This window comes from Oreochromis aureus, linkage group 3, assembly GCF_013358895.1.
Source record: "Oreochromis aureus strain Israel breed Guangdong linkage group 3, ZZ_aureus, whole genome shotgun sequence".
NCBI classification, from domain to species: Eukaryota; Metazoa; Chordata; class Actinopteri; order Cichliformes; family Cichlidae; genus Oreochromis; species Oreochromis aureus.
The window spans coordinates 30,870,057-30,889,487 of record NC_052944.1 but is presented as its reverse complement, the minus strand read 5'-3'; the positions used below and the strand labels follow the sequence as shown (position 1 = coordinate 30,889,487).

Here is a 19,431-nt window from a genome sequence, read left to right as displayed (position 1 = left end):
TATATATATAAATCTGTGTGTGTGTGTATACATTTTATACTAAAATGTAATTTTTACTAAAATTTAACTAAAATTTAAACTTTTTTTTAAGTTATATATATATTTCCAGTTTCCAGTTTTGTTTTACTATTGTACAACAAAATTCTTTTATCTCGTTTATCTCTAGCATGAAGCATGTTGTCGATTTCCTAGTATCCTTTTCTCAGAATAGGTCATAAGCTTTGGACAGTCAGCTGTTAGTTATGCAGGTAAGAAGAGAAATGCAATGCTATAAGCTTTCTTTTTTCTCTTCTGGGCAGGGATCTTAGAATTACATTTTAAAAATGTTTTTCTGATGGCTAGTCATGTGGTTGGATCATAAGTTTCATCATTTGTTCTCCCTCTTGTCTATCTTTATCTTTATCTTTAAATAAAATCTTAGATTGTGTGATTGTTTAGCATCATGCAGGCTACAGGCACTTTGCTAATGACAATTACGGATCCTGTTGCAAAAGTAATGTGAGTGATACATTTGTGAATGTTTGATACTCAATATTTGGCATCACTTATATTTATTTCTAAATTATGAGGAAAAGAAACTGATTACCTTATACCCTGTCATGTAAATGACATATCCACATATGACATATCCTTATCCACAGTGCAGCATTTATTAGAGCTTGCAAGTGAAAATATTTTTTACTCTGGCATTATCTGGTGGTACATTTAAGAACCATATTCTGATTGGTATTGCACTTTATATTACAGTTTGTGTCTTTAATACAGTTCATGTACAAAATGTAAAGTATTAGGAACACTCAACCTGATGATTGTCTCAGCTGGGATAGCAATGTTTTCAAACTGGTAATCTTTGTGTAACTGTAAAGACTTCTGATAAAACCAGCAGTGTATTCAATAACAAAAAAGAGGGTACACAAATATATGTTTTTTGTTTGTTTATTTGTATTTAATAATGATTACATGAATCATTTTGAGAATAATAAGTTAAAAGAAAACAAACATCCAAATACCATTTTAAGAAAAAAATTGTCAGAGTGTGCACAGTCTTGGAGTCTTGTTATCTATGAAATTTACTGTTTTATGAAAACAGAAAAAAGCAATGCAGTAAAGTAAAGCATTTTATGATTAAGATGTCACATTTGCATTCCTGAACAAAAAAAGGAGTTTTGATGGTTGAATGTCGCGCAGAATAATTTGTGACTCATCAGAATAATGTAAATATTTGGGGTGCAACAATACTCGTATTGATATTGAACCTTTCTATACAGTGCTTTCGGTTCGGTACGCATATTTATTGAACAATACAAATTTTGTTATTTATTTTATCAACTTTTCTTCTGACGATGCTGTCTGTGTTGAGCGCTCAGTGGATCTGCGTTCGACTACTCCGCCTAGGCTGCACTGTCCAGTGCAGATCCACTGAGCGCAGCGCAAGCTAGCAAGACAGAAGTTAAGCTCGTTGCAACATGGCAACTGCCTCAATGCTACCCGAAATTGAACCTCCCCCACCCTCATTCAGATCTGGCGTTTGGAACTATTTTGGTTTTCATGTGAAGTATGACCCTGATGGTAACGTCATGGACAAAAGTAAAACAGTATGCCGGATGTGCCACGAAATGCTCAATTGGTGGGAACTAGTGCGTTAGCGGAGTTAGCTTGTTAACGTGTTGACACCGTCCAGCCCCACGCACGGGGCGATCCGCGGTAACTCGTTAACGGAGATTTGCCACGTTATGGCGTTAATGTCATTTTAACGAGATTAACGCTGACAGCACTAGTGGGAACACAACGAATATGACTGCACATTTACGCCGACATCATCCTAGTGCAAAGACAAGTGGAAGCAGACAAAAACAACAAGCACGCATGCTACAAACTTTACCCGAGTCATTTAGACAGCCATCAGCACATGATTCTCCTTATGGGGACCTGATATGTTTAATATGCTGCTGAGAGTATACCCCAGAAGAAGGGTATAGTATAGCTTTTATTTTGGAAAGAGCCATTTCTCTGTAATAAACTCTCTTTTCCAAAGATGAGCGATTTCTCGATCAGATAGATTTTTTTATTATTATTATTTTGTTGTTTCAGCAACATTAAATTTAAAAACTGTACTTTTGAGTTAAAATATATATTTATAATTTTAATAAATGACAAATTAAAAAGGCATGAACATTTTTTTTTAGCGAAAAAATATCAAACCGTGACACCAAAGTATTGAACCGAACCGAACCGTGAATTTTGTGTATGGTTGCACCCCTAGTAAATAACCACACTGATATTGTCTTCAATGTGTGAAGATTCTTGATTCTAAATTCTTTATAACTCTTTCTTATTCTTTAGATTTGTCAACCCTCTATTGCTAACAACTGCACATGGTTTACACAATTTTTATTGTTTACTTATTAATCTTGTGTGATTTATTCTTTTTCCTGTCAGGACTCATACATTACAAAAAGACAGGATTTACTGGAGGTAGAAAGTGAGGACATTCTCCTGGTTTCCTCGTATTAGCACTACAGGGCAGTGAAGGCCACAGGTCAGTGTGTCCAGCCAAGCCATGTACAGAGCACTGGGGCAGTCGCTGTGTGGCACAGGGAGACTCCTATTGGAAATAAGTTTAAAAAAAAAGATTAAAAATTATGCCATCGTATATATATATATATACATATAAAAAAAAAGAAAATAAAAACTATTGTGCCTGTACAGAAGTCATGGACATGGTTTGAGAGACTTCTTCCTTCTCCCCTCTTTTTTTTTCTTTTTAGTGAATCACATTTTAATTGAAATATGGCCTAGTTGGCGTTTTATGTGTCACATCAAAATAATGAAGTAGGTCTAATGATAACCTAGGAAATTTAGGTCAAACAGAAATAAAAGTCTGAACATAAAGAAGGAAAACTGATGATACAGAAGCTCTGGCACCATCTTCTGGTTTAGATGTGTAATGTGATGTCAATTGAAAATCAGCACTCTGACATAATTTAATGGAAAATTCTTATAATGCATAAACTAATACTAGCAACACATTCAGTATTGTAATAAAGGTTATGAGTAAGAATAAGGAATGAGGAAGATCTGTAGTCACATATCTGTCTGTTTCCCATGTTTTTGGTGGCTAATGTGAGCTTTACATTTCTTCCACTTTCCCACGCTCTCTGGCTCAACATCACTGGTCTACTCCTGTCTTTCTCTCTGCCTTCTTTAGGCCAATCTCCCTCCTTTGCATACTTTAGATCTCACTGCTCAGCTCTCATTCTCCCTTTCAGACACCATTGAGCAATCCATCTCCTCCCTATCTCCACTTCTCCTTTGTTATTCATGCCTCTCTCTTTAACAGCATCTAGACTCTGCGTGTCCTGACCTAATCCCTATCACTACTAGGATTTCTTTCCACTTTGAGGGACAATTGGAGTCTAATTGCCAAATACCTTAATTGAATTAAGGGTACCAGAACTACAGATGATTACATTCAGGTACCATTTCATCATAGAAGACTGAATTTACTAAACTTTTTGCTGTGCTTTAACAGTGCTAAATTTTATTGTCTTGCCTTGAAATTATACGTGTGTGTGTGTTACCTTGCTACCTGCTTTGATTTACCCATATCTGTGTTTTGCTACTTTATATTATGCATTACATTACACTGTTATTCAAACTGAATTTTATATTAAGGGACTATTTTAACAAAGTTGCATCAAAAAAGCAAAAGCCTCATGAAAATACCCAAAAATGCTTTGAACTTAACTGGTAATATAAACAGACTTACACAAGCACAAGAGCGGTATGTTGTGAATTCTTCCGGATGATTTCATTCAGTCTTACTTTTCTCTCAGACTGTAAATAAAAGGATTAAAAAAATTAGTTGGTGGATGATCAAAAGCATTTCATTTGTTTGTATTTCAGTCGTAACTGACAAATACACACACCTTAAGTCTCAAGGCCTCAAACTCTTTGTCTGATATTTTCCATGGGTCTTTCTGTCTTAGCTCCTGAACAGAAACACCTTCCTGTTGTTCATCGTGTAGTCTAAAGGGGGCGACACTGTCCAAAAACCTATCCATACTGCAAAGCAGGACAAGATACATGTCAGCTTGATGTTAAAGAAAGAAAAGCACACCCATATACACACACAACTTTATATATATATATATATATATATATATATATATATATATATATACATATATATATATATATATGTGTGTGTGTGTGTGTGTGTGTGTGTGTGTGTGTGTGTCTGTGTGTGTGTGTGTGTCTATATGAAATAGTTAAATGCTTTGGATGGACTCTAAGGATTTTGTTAGTGTATGTTGTGTCTTATAATTAAATGATGTAAAGCTGTCCTAGCATACTTTTTCGTTTGAGGACTCTTCTCGCTGTCTGTCATGACAATAACATCATTAACTTTGATACGAAATCTCTTCATCAGGTTGATCATTCTGAAAGTAAAACAAAAAAAGCAAAAACTTTAAAGCACTTCAGTTTCTGAAAATCAAACATCTTGTTATGTATCCTAAATCATTCGTGAAAGATTTCACTCCAGTCTGAACAGCATGCGGGATAATGCACTTTTTCTGTCATAGAAATCATTTTAAATGTGAATGTATGTTGTACATCTAAAATATAGAGTTTTACTTAATTAAATTGTATTATAAAGGAAAATTAGGTTAATTTGATCAGTATTTCTTTCAACAATGAAGATTAGATGAAAAAAGAACAAATGAAGGATTTCAAAGACAATAATATTACAGAGGTTAAACAACCTACTCATTACGGCGTTCCTCTATGTCTTGTTCGTTTTCCACAATAAAAACCCTGATCTTACAGCTGTGCCAGCGTTTTCTCCTGGTGAGCAGGTAGGGCACCAGTAAAGTCAGTCCTAGACAGAAGAAGGGCAAGATCGCAATGGAAAGCAGTTAAATCGCTTTAGATTTTATTGAAAATGTAATAATTGAATATTCTTTTTCAACTAAAACCAAAACTGACACTTCTAAAATTGCAACTTTTATCCCACACATCCATCCAGTCATGCATCCTATTAGCTAAATGGATCCTTGGGTGATGACTGTTCCTAGATCAGCTGACCTACATTGTCTCTCCACGGTATCCTGTGTCTTAACTGGAATCATCTACCATTACTCAGATGAGCAAAGTAGTTCAACTGCTGGCTCAGGATTCTGACCAGATGCTCAGTCCACATGCTTTTATATCAATTTAATATTGCACACTTGCCAATGTTTGTTTGGTCAGGTATCACTTCCTTTTTAGGCTCACCTCCATCGTCAGCTATCCAGTAGACATCAATGGTCTTCTTTCCTTGGGCAGTCTGAAACACTGTCTTGATTTGATCCCTGTGGCTGTTATCAGAAATGCCATCAGCTGCAAAAAGGTGTAGTCATTATAATTATTATAGTTGCAATGCATGAGTACTTAAGAAGCAATGGTGCAATCCCATGTGCTTTATACAGACAAAGGATCACCATGGTGTTAGCAAGCAGCATCGCAATGCAATCTCAAGCTTCTACATAGGAGCACTTCAAAAGCAGTTGTGCACTGTTTTTACCTTTTCATATTCTTCTAAATATCTGTGAAGTAATAAAAAATTATTTGATCCTATACAGTCTAAAGTCCCATACTGTACAGATTATCAATATCATCATATTTATCTTCAATGAAACTGCATGTTTCCACTGAGAGAAGTGACAAAAATCTCAGAATGATTTATGGTTACATTTGGTTAAATGGGCATAAAGTAAATATTTTGTCCATGTTGCAAGAACCAATATGGCTGAACTAATCAAGTTTTTCTAGTCAACTCTCTCTCTCTCTCTCTCTCTCTCTCTCTGTGTGTGTGTGTGTGTGTGTGTGTGTGTGTGTGTGTGTGTGTGTGTGTTTCAAGGGAAGACAATAGAACATTTTAATATGTGTAGGGGTCAGATGTGGAATGACAGAATTAACTCCTTGTTTGAATAGGGACAAAACAAAAATGTCATATTATGTTCAGTTTGTTTTTGTTTTCATTCAGTTGACCCTAAAGTGCTTAATATTTCCAGATTTTGACTTGTGATTTCATGAATTCAGTCAGTCTGTGTGTTAGCACTCGCAGTGCTTACCTGACTCACTCTCAGGAAGCTGATGGTCATCACATTCAACTGACTCATCAGGCTCAAATCCCTGGTTCACTAAAGGAAAAAATAAATAAAAAATGTCCTTAAGACTACACACACATATATATATATATATATATATATATGTATACTATTTTTTTTCAATGTGACATGTTGACATGGGAAGACACGGTTAGAAAATTCTAAGCAGACCTTTAAAATCAGACTCATCAGAGACGTCCAGCCCATCCATCATCCTCAGGATACACAAACAGAATTTGGAGTCAAATGTATCGCTGGAGAACAATAAGAGAGAATGGGTAAGTCCCCAAAAGCTTGTTTTTGCTAAGTAATGCTAATTTTAGTAATTCACCTATATTATAAATAATGAGCACAGGTATTAATTTTTCTTCTTATTTTTCTCTGTTTAAAGTATTCCATCAATAATGCTTACTATATTGTGTGGATATAATCTCCAATGCTTTCAGGAGAACTTTCCCTCCAATTTGACTTGAAACCAAGGACCAGTGTGTTGGGCTTCAACTTGCCAAGACCAGAAGCCTTGGATTAATTAAGGAAAAAAAAAAATTAAAATTCTGTTAGATAATAGAATTCTAAAACATTCCTAGACTGTTTGAAAACACCCTTAGAACAAAAATATGAAACACTTCATACTTAAAACATAAAACACACAAAAAAAGTACATGGTGCTAGAAAAAACTAAAAGTAGAGTTTGAAATCATATGCCATCCTCGGTGCATCTCCAAAGTGAATTGTGTCTTCTCCTAGAGTTAAATGAGGGACCCCTCACACAGTGAGTCTAAGCTATTTAGCATTATCAAAAAATGTAAGGATGGCACAGTATCATTTGTGAGTCAAAAGCCATATATTAATTTACAGTTTCTTTTAACTAGCAAGCACCAATTTTTTCTCAAAAGGAGGCTGTACCTGCAGCAAGTATCGAACTCCTTCTCTGAGGGTGTTAGCAGTAAACTGAGTATAAAATGAGCATGCCTTCCTCTTGTTCAGCCATTTAACCGACTGATCTGTAGCATCCTGATGCTGGGTCTGCCTGTCTGGTTCCTGAAAAAAATATGGAAATCAATATTGCCAGGAAAAAACAAACCAGTACAAACAAAGAGAAACAAAAGTCTGACAAAAAGGCAGCCTAAGAACTTTTGAGGATTGGATATAAATATATAAATAAAAGATATTAATCATTTCACTTATTTAACTTAATGAAACATGCTAGCTGGTTGACTTACCATCATAATGTCTCCACAGATCATAAGGCTTGCATTCTTAGTAAAGGCACCAACAAAATCCACCAGTGCAGGTCGCTGATTTGGGGGTCCAGTCATGACAAGGCACTGTGGTCTAATAAAAGGACAGTTTCAAAGCTGACAGAAGCATTTTCACGTGTTTTGACATATGTGCAAGGTTTTTTGTTTGTTTGTTTGTTTTTAAGGAAGGGCAACACATTGACTAGGACATGTTGTTCTTGTACAGAATTCAGACAAAATTGTACACGATGGTGTTTTAGCTCCTCACCTAAAATTCTTGACATGGTCCTCCACTCCAGTAAGAGACATAGAGTATGACAAAGCCACGTTGTATGAACTTGCCTGTACTGAAGAGCCCCAGTTTATTTCTGTTTATGTAATAAAAAAAACAATATGCAAATAGAAAAAAAAAGTTGAATACAATTTCTGGTTTATTTCACTTGCCAACCTAAGACACGATTCTAATCAAAGCAATATTAACTTCCAATTCATGTTTGATATTGACTCACTTGGTTTCTTGTAGATAATGTAACCAAACAGGACGGCGATGACACCAAAGGTGATTAAAGCAGTCCACCAGGTAAAAAAGAACATCAGTACTACACATACCACTGCTCCATACAAAGCTATCCATTTGTTATAGTAAGGGAATGATGGCCTCCATCCTGTAAGAGGTCACAAGAAGAAAAGAACAGTTATAGGCGAGCATAATACAGAAGTTCTGATCTTAGATGGCTACAGCTCTGTTCAGTATGACATCTAATTTAAAATATCGGCCCAGTCCTAAACACCAATAGCACATATCATTAGACATTACCTTTATGACTTTAAAACATGTTTATTACTGATACAACACTAAAGAAATTGACCAAGCAACATTTTACATCTGATGCATCGTCCTCCCTGTGCTAGTGCTTTATGAATTTAGGCATAGATCCGGGGGTTGCGAGAGAGTTACCAGATTTTTATATGCAACAAAAGGCCACCATGTTTACGTTCTTTTAAACATTAATTTACCCTTGCCTGATTTTAATCCCTCTGAATCTTTTGTCCCTTGACAGGTGTGATATTGATAAGTATTTTAACTCTATTTTTTCAGTGCCTGTTTGTCTTTGGAAACACAAAAATAGCTTATGAAATATGACGCACACACATTGGCCATAACTAATCATGTGCTAAGTTAATTCCTCAGGCAGCAGAAACCCCCAAAAGACAAAGAGGAGTAAAAGCAGAACCATCATGGAAGGACAGGCCCCTGCACTACCACTGACAGAAAAGGCTGATATTGAAAAATCCTACCAATGGCTGAACTGGATGGACTGAAAAAATAATTACAGGACAGGAACAAATTATAAGCAAGACTGATAGAGGCTGGGTTCTACCACATCAGGCAATAAAGCTTCACTGGAACAGATTCATGGATAGAGCTTGGTCAATGGGCATGTGGCTTATTTAGTGAGTCACAAATACACGTTTATGATCATGCTGCCATCTCGGGTTGCTAACTCCAGGTTGTTGGAGCTGCTCCAAATTTCTGAGTGAGAAATCTGAGTTCAGATTCTAGATTCAAATTCCAACTTGGAACTTGTGCCTACTCTTATGCAGTCCAGTGGTTGAGTATATAACTTACCAGGGGAGTTGGTGATTGCAGCATGAAAGCAGCTTATGTTGATAAGACCAAAGGAACATAGGAAGAAGTTGGAGATAATGGCTGAAATAGTATTTAGCTCAGCTGTAAATATAAAGAAGAAGAAAAAATAAATTAAAACAAAATGCATTACCCAAAAAATGAATAATAACAACAACAATAACAATAACAACAACAACAATAATAATAATAATAATTATAACACTTTTGTAAAGTTGTGAATTTTGTATAGTAAAATTTGAATCAATGTTTCAAGTAGGAGACAGTACTGGGTCACACCCACCAATTAGAATGAAGGCAATAGCAATGAAGTAGGTGAGTAGATAGGCCCTGAGTGGTTCATCGTTTTTGCCATAACCCTTTGCAAAGACTCCAATGTAAGGGTATATATTGTCTTTGCACAGACACTGTCAGATGAGACAAAATATAAACATAATTTTAGACTTCACATTTAGATATGCATCCATCACATGCATTGTTTTGCTGTTTATTTTCGTTAAGATGTAGAAATTTTTACTTGGTAATTGGTTTGTCATTGTTCATAACCCAAAAAATCTTAATAACTAGTTAAGACTATCTGTCTAGAAATGCAATATAAATACAAAATGTGGCAGTTTCTATCTGGTACATGAACTTGGCTTTTTTATATAAATAAGTGATTTATATTTTGTAGCAATATAAAAGGACAACTGAGATGATCAGAAAAGTAGCAAGATGTATCTGGTGGTTCTCACCTGAAAAATCTTAGGGGCAGAAACAAGATATCCGAGAGCAGAAGACAAGCTGGCTGCAAAAACACCAGCAGTGATGAGGTAGTAGAAACCAGAAAGCTCGGCCATAACCTGTTGAGAATACTCAAAATTAAATTGTGCATTCAACTTAACATATTTAATACCAGCACAAAATATTATCAGACAAAAAAGCTGTAATAAAAGACTGGTTTTACAACGTGTTGTAAAACCAGTCTTCCAGTGTGACTCCCAAAGGAAAAAAACAAACTATGGGGGAATTAAAATGCAAAACAATTCGTGTATTATTGTAGGATCTACCTTACAATATAAAGCACCTTGAGGTAACTCTTGCGATTTGGCGCTATATAAATAAAATAGAACTGAATTGAAAATTGAATTAGAGTAGGCGCCAAATTAGAAAACGATATAATGTTATTTCAAATTGTAGTAAATAATTAACATAAATCTGTAAATTGCCTATTGTCTTTAAGTGTGAGGTGAATATCTCCACTGGTTGGTAGAGGAAAAGCTGTTCCAGCATATATTCTAGGGCCTGAAACTGCTGTTATATGTTCACCTTGTGAAAATTCAGTTTTGAAAAGGATCCTTGCAGTATTCCAAATATTGTAGTACAAATTCTAGGTAACATTGTTTATGTATTTCTTAAAGGTGAGATTGGTATTCAAACCTACAGACTTAAATCTGATTTTACTTATACAAATGCACAAGAGTGATAGTTTAATGACTTTTAGAGATTATGCAAAATTTGGAAAAGTTGCGTGAAACAATGGATTGCACATAGACACAGAACTAAGTGTATTCAGCAAAGCAGTGGAATGAAATGATGTATCTCTGGATAATGCGGACTAGTGGAAGCTGGGACACATTACATATCTTCATATTGCAATGAAAATAAATAACATTAGTGTATTAATTAACCAGTACCTGTACATTGTTTGCCAGACCATATTGACAAGACTGTGACTCAGTGCACTGTGTGAAGTTCCAGCCATATTTACATGCCAGTCCCACACAGCCATCAGTGCTGTTTCCTGTCATTATGTCACTTGTATTTCCAGAAGCATCCCGCACTACACATGCACCTGCAGCCAATGTTATTTTCAGAGCAGAGTTAAAAATTCTTTCTGTCTAACCTTTTTCTCACATGAAATATACTTTTACTTTGAAAAAAGTCCATTTATTCTGTCTACATCAAATTCCAGACATATCAGAAGCAAAGAAGAAAACAAAAACTATTTACCAGAAGTAACAGCAACCATAATGTAGCTGAGAGTAGTCCAAAAAATGGCCATGAGAGTACCTTTGGGGATAGCAGAAGAAGGGTCCTGCAACAGGAAGTCATTTTAATCAGTCAAATATCCCTTGTTAGTGACTTTGATGAAAGAAGTATTTGTCTTGTTTGTGTTTGTCTACTTTGAGATCTCCAGTGATGTTGGCTCCATACAGGATCCCGGTGACAGCAGGGAAGAAAATTGAAAACTGAGCGAAAAAACTGCCAGTAGGACCTCTCCAGTTTGGTGTCAGGTTTTCTATAAATATGTCACCTGTAAAACATGCCAGATATTAGTTAAAGTATTATTAGACTTGACAAATGAAAAAACACATACAGTGGCCTCAATGATGTTTAGGGCAAAGACACATTTTGTCTTTAAGTTATTTGAAATTCAACAATTCAAATGTGAATCAAATGCACAATTTAGACTTTTGTTAAAAGTAATTTACATTTCAGTTCAATGTATACATCATTTGTTATTTTGGGTCACCATAGGTTTTAGACAAAGCTATGGTAAGTACAATACTGGTACAAGTACAATACAACGTTGTTGCATCTCCCTTGCACACAATGACTGCTTGTAGTGTTCAGGGTGAACACTGAACACTGGGTTCTGAGTATCTGACCTTCAGCTCCTGCTTCACTTTAGGTATCTTATTTGCATATGGAATGCATACAAGCCACTGACACATTTTTGGTTGTTTGTTTTAGCTTGGAGAAATTTGTTTTACCTTCGCAGTATGTTTGAAATGATTATTTTGTTGCAGTATGGTATGGAAGTCCATTTCCGCCTCAAAAAAAGTTATCTTTCTCGAAATTTCGAGTTAAAGATCCTTTTTTCTTGTTTTTAGTGGCGGAAACAGGCTTACATAGTATGCAGTGCCACCCCAGTGTGTTTGAAGACATTTACTGGAACATCAGGAGATTTGTACACCACAGACTGCAATTGCCTTCCTTAATCCAAATTATGTGTCTTATCTCTGGGCTAACGAAGGACTGAAACACCCCTAGGAGGCCAACTGTCATCACCATTCTGTTGCCCTAAGATGAAGGACTGCATCAAAAACATTGAATATTCTAAATGGCAGAAATGAAATATATGCAGAGGATTTTAAATCAAAGCATGGCATTTGCACTTTAATCACATCTGAATTGCTTAAATTTCAAATTTTGCAGGGAGCAGAGGGGTAGCTGAAAGAAAGTATCTTTCATCTATCATAGAGCTCCCTCCATAATGTTCGGGACTACAAAATCAAACAAGTGGCCTCGTCAGCAAGAGTTAAACAACTTTTTTTCTTATCAAAAATAAGACAAATGTTTTTCTCTTTCAAGTATAAACCCAACAATGAGATTAATATTGTCACTAAAAATGCAGAATAATGAAGATGAATTCATTATAGTTGCTAGACAGAAAATATACATACAAGTACTGATAACAATAAAAGTGAATCAAGAAAATATTCTTTTAAAGCTGCTTTCAGAACAGTAGATTGTTGTGAGAAGTTTAAACATACTGCGATATCCAAAGACTCCCCGTCCTTGTTTTTCCACGCTGTGAGGTATAATTGTTCCCACAAAGTAGTTGGCAAAGGATACCATGAGAACTAAGAAGAACAAAATCTGTGCCTGCGAGAGAGAGAGATAATGTAGGGGGGGAATTATAACGGGCATGATGAGGAGTAAAAGTTGGATTAAGAGACAAGGAAGTTTGCAGAAATCCAGCAAATTAGAGTGAAATGTGTCCAGATGTACTTACCTTGGTCTCCCATTCCATTCCAGCTAATGAAATGCCCAAAAGAGCGGTCACTGTGATCACACCCACTATACGCATGTCATTAGTATAATCAACCATGTGGACATTGAAGCTCTATTGAAATCAACAAAGTTATAGACAGACATACAAAATTAAACAATTGCACATTATTTTTCATTATATGCTTATCTGTTGTATTATCATTATTCTTATTCTTCTTATTAATATTATTCTCCAGTTTCCATTCAAGCTATAGATTACCTGCATTAGATCACATACGACCTGTGCAAAACCAACAGTGTTGAGTGCAACAGACAAAGCATTGGCAAAGGAAAAGATCAACCCAATTGATGCTCCTAGTTCAGGACCCAGACTGCGAGAGATCATGAAGTATGTCCCACCTGCAAATTAAATATGACACACAAACAAGGCTGTTAACATTGGAAAGAAAGTCCACAAAATGTTTTATTTTTTCACCACGATTATGTTTTTATTATGTAAGAGTCAAACTGCTACAGAATATGTCCCCAGTATTTCCCAACGATTCTCAATTGGGATATATTCAGGTAGTCAGCTGACCTGATTTTCTGGACACCAGTATGACAAATATTATCCCTTCAGCTAACTCTAGATCACAACATGGTCGTCACAGGCTTAGATAGTAGACACACTGAACTGTCTCAGTTCAATGTGCCTACTATGCACACTGAATTGAGACAAAGTATGATGGGCACATCTTACTTGTGGCCATCACGCTGGAACACAGTTTTCACATTGCACATAAGGAATTTTGCTTATTTTCAATATTAAACTCTTAAGACCTGAACTCTTTCATGACCATGCATTTTTAATTTCTCTCTTCTATTTGGGCTGATTGGGACCTGATGACTGTAAAAACAAAGAATTATCTTTTTACCTGAATTTGCTCTAAAAGGGCCCGATATCCACATATGAGGACATTTGTTTTAAAATTTCGATAGAACAGTGGCAGTATAATGTCCTCCTGGATATCAGCTCCTTGTAGAGCAAAATTTAGCATTGTATCTAGACAACCCAAAATGTGACGTCCACATATGTGGCCCCAGGTCCTAGGAGGTTAAACATTTCTGTGAGTTCCACTGTTGCTTTATGATTTGATTTGATTTCACCATATCATACTGATATAGTGTCATACTGATGTCAAGCAAACGAGGCAGCTGACAACTTGAATAACCCCACTGACAATCTTTGGGAAATAATGGAGACTCTATGGCGCAGTCAATTATTAATTATGAACAGATCAGAAGATCCACTTAATGCATGCAATGTCTGCACAGCAGTGCAGATAAACAGTCACACATAGGCTCAGAGCCAGGCTGACATGTTTTTTTGGAAATTGATGGAGTTGCTAAAATGTACACTCAGCTTTATCAGCACTACCATCTAGAAAGCATGTAATTGGCAATTGTTTCACTTTTTCAGCATAGAAATTATTACAAACATGCTGGATAGATACCTGAATAGAGAGATATGCAATGGGACACTATATCCATGAACTACAAAGACACACACACACACACATATATGTGTGTGTGTGTGTGTGTGTGTGTGTGTGAGAGAGCGACTCATTTCAGTTCAACAGACTTTTTTTTTCTATTTTCTATTAACTATAACAGGTTTTTAGAGTAATCATATTTTCATGTGTTCTGTCTGTTTGTTAAAATTCTTCAACTGCACAGGGACTAACCTGATACCACTCTTCCATTGGTGGCGATGGCAGAGATTGAGAGCGCAGTTGCTGTGGTCACTGTCACAGACATCAATATAATAATCACGGTCAGCACTGAGGAGAAATAGTTATAATAATTCATTATTATAATATGATGATCATTTGACATTTTTATTATTAAAACCAAGTCCTACTTGCATAACATGAATGAGAATTGGCTTATGTGCAGTGCTTCAAATTTTTGATGGGTCTGCATTTTCTAGCATTTTTTTTGAAAACTTACACATTACAATACCTTGATGTATTGTGTATTGTGCACCTGGTACATATAGGTATATAAATAAACAAATGGGTAAGGAATTGGTCATTTTTTCCTAGCACTCTTTTGAGCAAAATCCCCAGTCCCAGTGTCAGGCCTGACTAATCGATGAAGCACTATCTGCAAGATAAAATAGCGCCAATCTTTAAATAACCCTAAATTACCTTTCCCTGTGAGATTAGTATGATTGTTGTAATTTGTTAATATGTTAAAAACTCTCAGTTGCGTTCCCCCCCCTTTGTTAGCATTTATTTTGAATTTGACTAAGACATTCTCAGCTGAAGGAAAAAATGTTAGCTACAGTGATCCAGTTTCCTTCATTACTTCATCAGCATTTTTTACAAACTAATATCATGAAGTAACAACCTAAATCAGGTTATATATAACGAACAACAAAACAACAGAAAACAGGAATGAAAATGTAATTAAATAGATTAGATTAAATATGCAGAGAAATAAATTATTTCCCACCAATTCCTGCCTGAGAGGTGATCCATGTCAGTTGGAGAAAGAGGGTGACTCCCCAAATATTCACCATACAAGGAATCTGTGATGGATAAAAACAGGTGTGATGCTTCTAAGAAATGTTGAAATTTACCAATGTTTGGGGCGTTTTTTTCTCAGTTTCCCTGTTGTAGATGTAAATGCACAGAATCTTTGTTCACCTTGACTCCATAGATCCAGCCAAATCTAACAGGAGATTCTTCTGAAGGACCCTGAGATTCTTCATTTTCACCATCCGGCATGTTGGAAATTCTTTCGTCGGAGGTCATATTTCCTCCGGCCCTTTCCTAAAGATAATTTTATAAAACAGATTTTCTAGCTTTAAGAATGGAAAAAAAATTCTTAAATGACAATGTCTCCATGCATTATATAAAGTTAAAAAATTTGGCCAGTGAAAGCGTCTAAGAATAATTATAATAAACAAAAATAACACCAAATCACATCAATATTCACATAAAGGTGCTTTCAACAATATTTGGGAGAAACCCCCTACAGAATAACTCTGATGAGCAAACACTTTGCAATGATGAGAAGAAAAACTTCCACAGCAGTGTGAGTCTGCTGCAGCATAATTTTATGGTTGAGCGTCACCTGATCACTTCATCAAGCTCAAATGGGATCTAGCTTTTTATTGTATATAAAAAAAACATTACTTTAACTGTTATCCTGCATAACCTGGTGATTTAAATAACACAAAAAAAGATATGTGTGTACAAAAGGTGGAAAACTCACCTCAAATGTTTTCCGTAGAGCCTCCAGAGAAGGTCGGCTCTTTGCCTGTTCGCGTGGCAGTGTACCAGCATAATGCTCCATCTGTGGCACCATGTCTATGGTGCTGTAAAGGGACGTTTTCCGCAGCTCCATCTTTGAGTCCCCCTGTTCTGATGCTCTGTAGATCAGTAAAAATCAAAAAACAAAACAAAAGATTCAGTAAATAATTAATCTTTAGCCTTTTTTGTCTTTCTTTTTTATGTATTAACTTTGCTCCCTGCTGATATTTTATAGTTTGTATATTAACCAGTTTATAGTATGATCAGAAAATTAAGACTTTAAAGAGACTTGATCTCCAGTGTGTTCACAAACCTTGAGACTTCACCTGACATAGTGATTGCTGCATTTCTGGTACCAAAATGGTGTGAAGAGTACCTGGGAGGTCCTTCTTCACCATTTGACACCTGGCCTTGACCCAGACTGCCTGGGGCTAACCCTTCAGTCTTGGATTTGAACTGCCCCATTGATAGTCTCACTAATTCCTCCTGGAGATTATGAAAGAAAAGATGTGTCAAAAGAGCTGATATTGTTTTTTGTATTGTTTGGGGGTTTTAATTTTTCTTGTTTATTTCACAGAATTCCTCTGAAAATAATAATTTTTTCTTGCACACTCACAAAATAGGTTATTGACACAGGAAAACATAGTTCATCCTCTCTTTCTCAGTTTTTTTGGCAATAATTTATACTTAGTTATTGCACCTGCAAAATAAATAAATTACATATAAAATTGTAACACCTTGTTGTAACCGTCACGGAAATAAAATTTCCCTGAAGGCTTAGTAAAAGCTTTTAGTTTTTACTATGTATAAAGTATAATGTAATAATGTCCGATGAGGAGTAGTACTAGTATTTATTTTAACTTTGACCAAAACAAATCAGTTTTACAGAATGAAAAATATGTATTTACACTAATTAAAATACCTTTAAAAAATACTAATAACCATTAACATTTTTATGTTGTAAAATCTATGTAATTCTAAATATGTTTATATATATTATTCAGCTTAGCTAGAAGTTGCAGATTGAAATTGTTCAAAAGTTAAAGCAAATCAAACACTTACAGTTGTTCTTAACAGCTGTTTCAGTTTTCCTGATGAATAAATCAGCAGATGAAAAATGTGCATTTGTTCATTTCACAGCTTGGAATTTATACAGTCAGTGAAATAGGTGGGATGTGTGACATCCCCTCCCATATTTATATATTGCACACCACAGGAAGTGTGAGGCATGTTTCAAACAGCAGCAGCAGTTTTGAGAAAAACAAGAAAAAAATGTGGTTGCCGTGGAAGACGTCACAGTTGACCAGCCGGAAGGTTGACATCCAAATTGTTTATCAGAACATTGGAAAAAAAATTACAAAATAATAATGAATTTTAAAAAAAATTCATAAGACATGTACAGGTAGAATATCAATGATGTTGGTAAGATGATCAAACCATATAGTCATGATTATAACAAATCCTCTGTTTTAACATGAGTAAGAACTGACTCAGCCTAAATGTTTTTCAGAATTGTTTACTCTTCATGAATTACTTTTGTTTTCAGCTTCAGTAACATGCAGGAAAAGACTGTTTTCACAAGGATCACATTAAAATAAAATAAGAGAACCTTATTCTATTAGATCCCATACAATTTTTAAACTTGTATTTTATGGAATTTCTTTATGTATGAAATGATGAAATAAAAAGAAATTGCAAAAAAATTAAACTAAACAAAAAATGGGTTGTGTGTGATTGTGTGTGTATGTGTTTACTTTACAATAATGGAATAGATGTGTTTTTGTTTATCATATTAGTAATATTTTAGCAGTAAAATACTTGTTTGTTTATATATACAGTTCATAAACATACTACATTTTGTAGGCTGTACTACTATCTATTAATATCCAGCTGACCGTTCATCCACTAAAAAGATTTTGATTGAAACTTTTGCAACAGTCTTTTTAGTGTTAGTGCGATACTATAATTAACTTTGCTTTAGTGTCTGCAACCCACATTCTCATAAGGTCACTATGCCCTCATCAAAGTCTGAGCTGTTTGTTTTAGTTTGTTTTAGAGGTTTGTTTAAGGACAAAGTGAGCTGATCTGGACAAGCAGAGGATTAGGGTTTTCCCATTGGAGGAGGAATGAAGCCAGTAACAAATTCTAAGGTTATATGTGACCATGGTCTATGAGGTGAAGGGAGTTGTTGCAAGTTGTTCGGTCTTTAAGTGATATCGTGATGAATCCTGCTTCCGGGCCCAAACTACTCTCGTTTAATAAGACTGTTGTGTTTTTAACATGTTTTAATGCTTTGTATCTTATTCTATTTAATCTCAACAAGGCCCTAAAAACAGTCAGTGATCACTGTCTCCTCTCTCTATTTCTATTATCGCTAATCATTTTAAAGCTCAGTTTTTAAAACCTTATCATGACTAACCTTGAATTGTGGATGGATTATCTCTGTGGTTCTCCTGACTGACGTTTGGCCGTTTTACAGCATCCTGCCATGCAATTGCATTTGCCCCTGGAACCCTCACGTTAACTTTATCGAATGGAAAAAGTTAGCATTCATCCTCCAGCTTCACTGTTTATGTTATGCTAACATAGCTGCTACATAGTGATCATGTAGCACATCATTATATACCAGCTAGCCAATCTTCAGTAACCCTACAAACTTCACTGCTGTTTACTTTCCTGTTTCATTTATGTCAGAAGTGATAGCAGAGCTGTACATTATATTTTTTTCAGAAATCCCTAAGTCTGAACATGGTATATCATATTTAGATGGAAACTAGCAAGCTAATTTCCTGCTAACTTCTAAATCCATTAAAATTAGTGAATTCTGTTTTCATGGATGCCTCAATGTTAAACCTAATTGTTACACCTGGTAAAGCAGCACTCTGATTATTTTATTAAAGATGAAAGAATTTAGATGGTTTTAACTCTCAGTGATGCCGCAGTGATTGTTTGACTTTGGAACCTGCAGCGGAGTTTGGACCCAGACATGGCTATTGACATCAGCCTTAAAGACCGGATTGTTAATTCTGGAACACATGTAAAAAGTAGCTACATAGTCTCGGATTTCCTTAAGTATCCTTAAGTAGTCCTGTAATTATGGTCACCAGAAATAAGGTTTTGAAAAAGAGCTGGTTCCACTCATCCCAGTGTGACAGGTAAACATGGCTGTATGGGCCCAGTGAAGTACAGGTGAGCAGTATTAAGAGGGGACATACTGTACTAGCAGCTCAGGGTGGGTTGCCTCGGTCATCCTATAGGGTCTGCCAAAGAGAGTTTCTGACCTCCAAGGGCAAGATGCCAAATGTGTAGGT

The 19,431-nt window shown here is 35.6% G+C and overlaps 1 protein-coding gene across 1 annotated transcript; it reads right to left on the bottom strand.

Annotated features, from left to right (window-relative positions):
• Positions 1 to 2,180: 2,180 nt before the first annotated feature.
• LOC116321204 (solute carrier family 12 member 3-like) lies at positions 2,181 to 17,240 on the bottom strand. Its single transcript, XM_039609922.1, has 28 exons — positions 17,183 to 17,240; positions 16,497 to 16,606; positions 16,083 to 16,239; positions 15,512 to 15,637; positions 15,318 to 15,393; positions 14,546 to 14,641; positions 13,081 to 13,220; positions 12,823 to 12,933; positions 12,581 to 12,692; positions 11,207 to 11,337; positions 11,034 to 11,118; positions 10,718 to 10,875; positions 9,776 to 9,883; positions 9,325 to 9,448; positions 9,024 to 9,125; positions 7,903 to 8,058; positions 7,662 to 7,761; positions 7,376 to 7,487; positions 7,059 to 7,193; positions 6,565 to 6,671; positions 6,324 to 6,406; positions 6,117 to 6,185; positions 5,278 to 5,382; positions 4,771 to 4,882; positions 4,356 to 4,442; positions 3,930 to 4,065; positions 3,770 to 3,837; positions 2,181 to 2,605 (listed from the first exon to the last, which is right to left on the bottom strand). The coding sequence occupies exons 2-28, from the start codon at positions 16,583 to 16,585 to the stop codon at positions 2,467 to 2,469; spliced, it is 3,024 nt and encodes a 1,007-aa protein (XP_039465856.1). The 5' UTR covers positions 16,586 to 16,606; positions 17,183 to 17,240; the 3' UTR covers positions 2,181 to 2,466.
• Between the last annotated feature and the right edge of the window lie 2,191 nt (positions 17,241 to 19,431).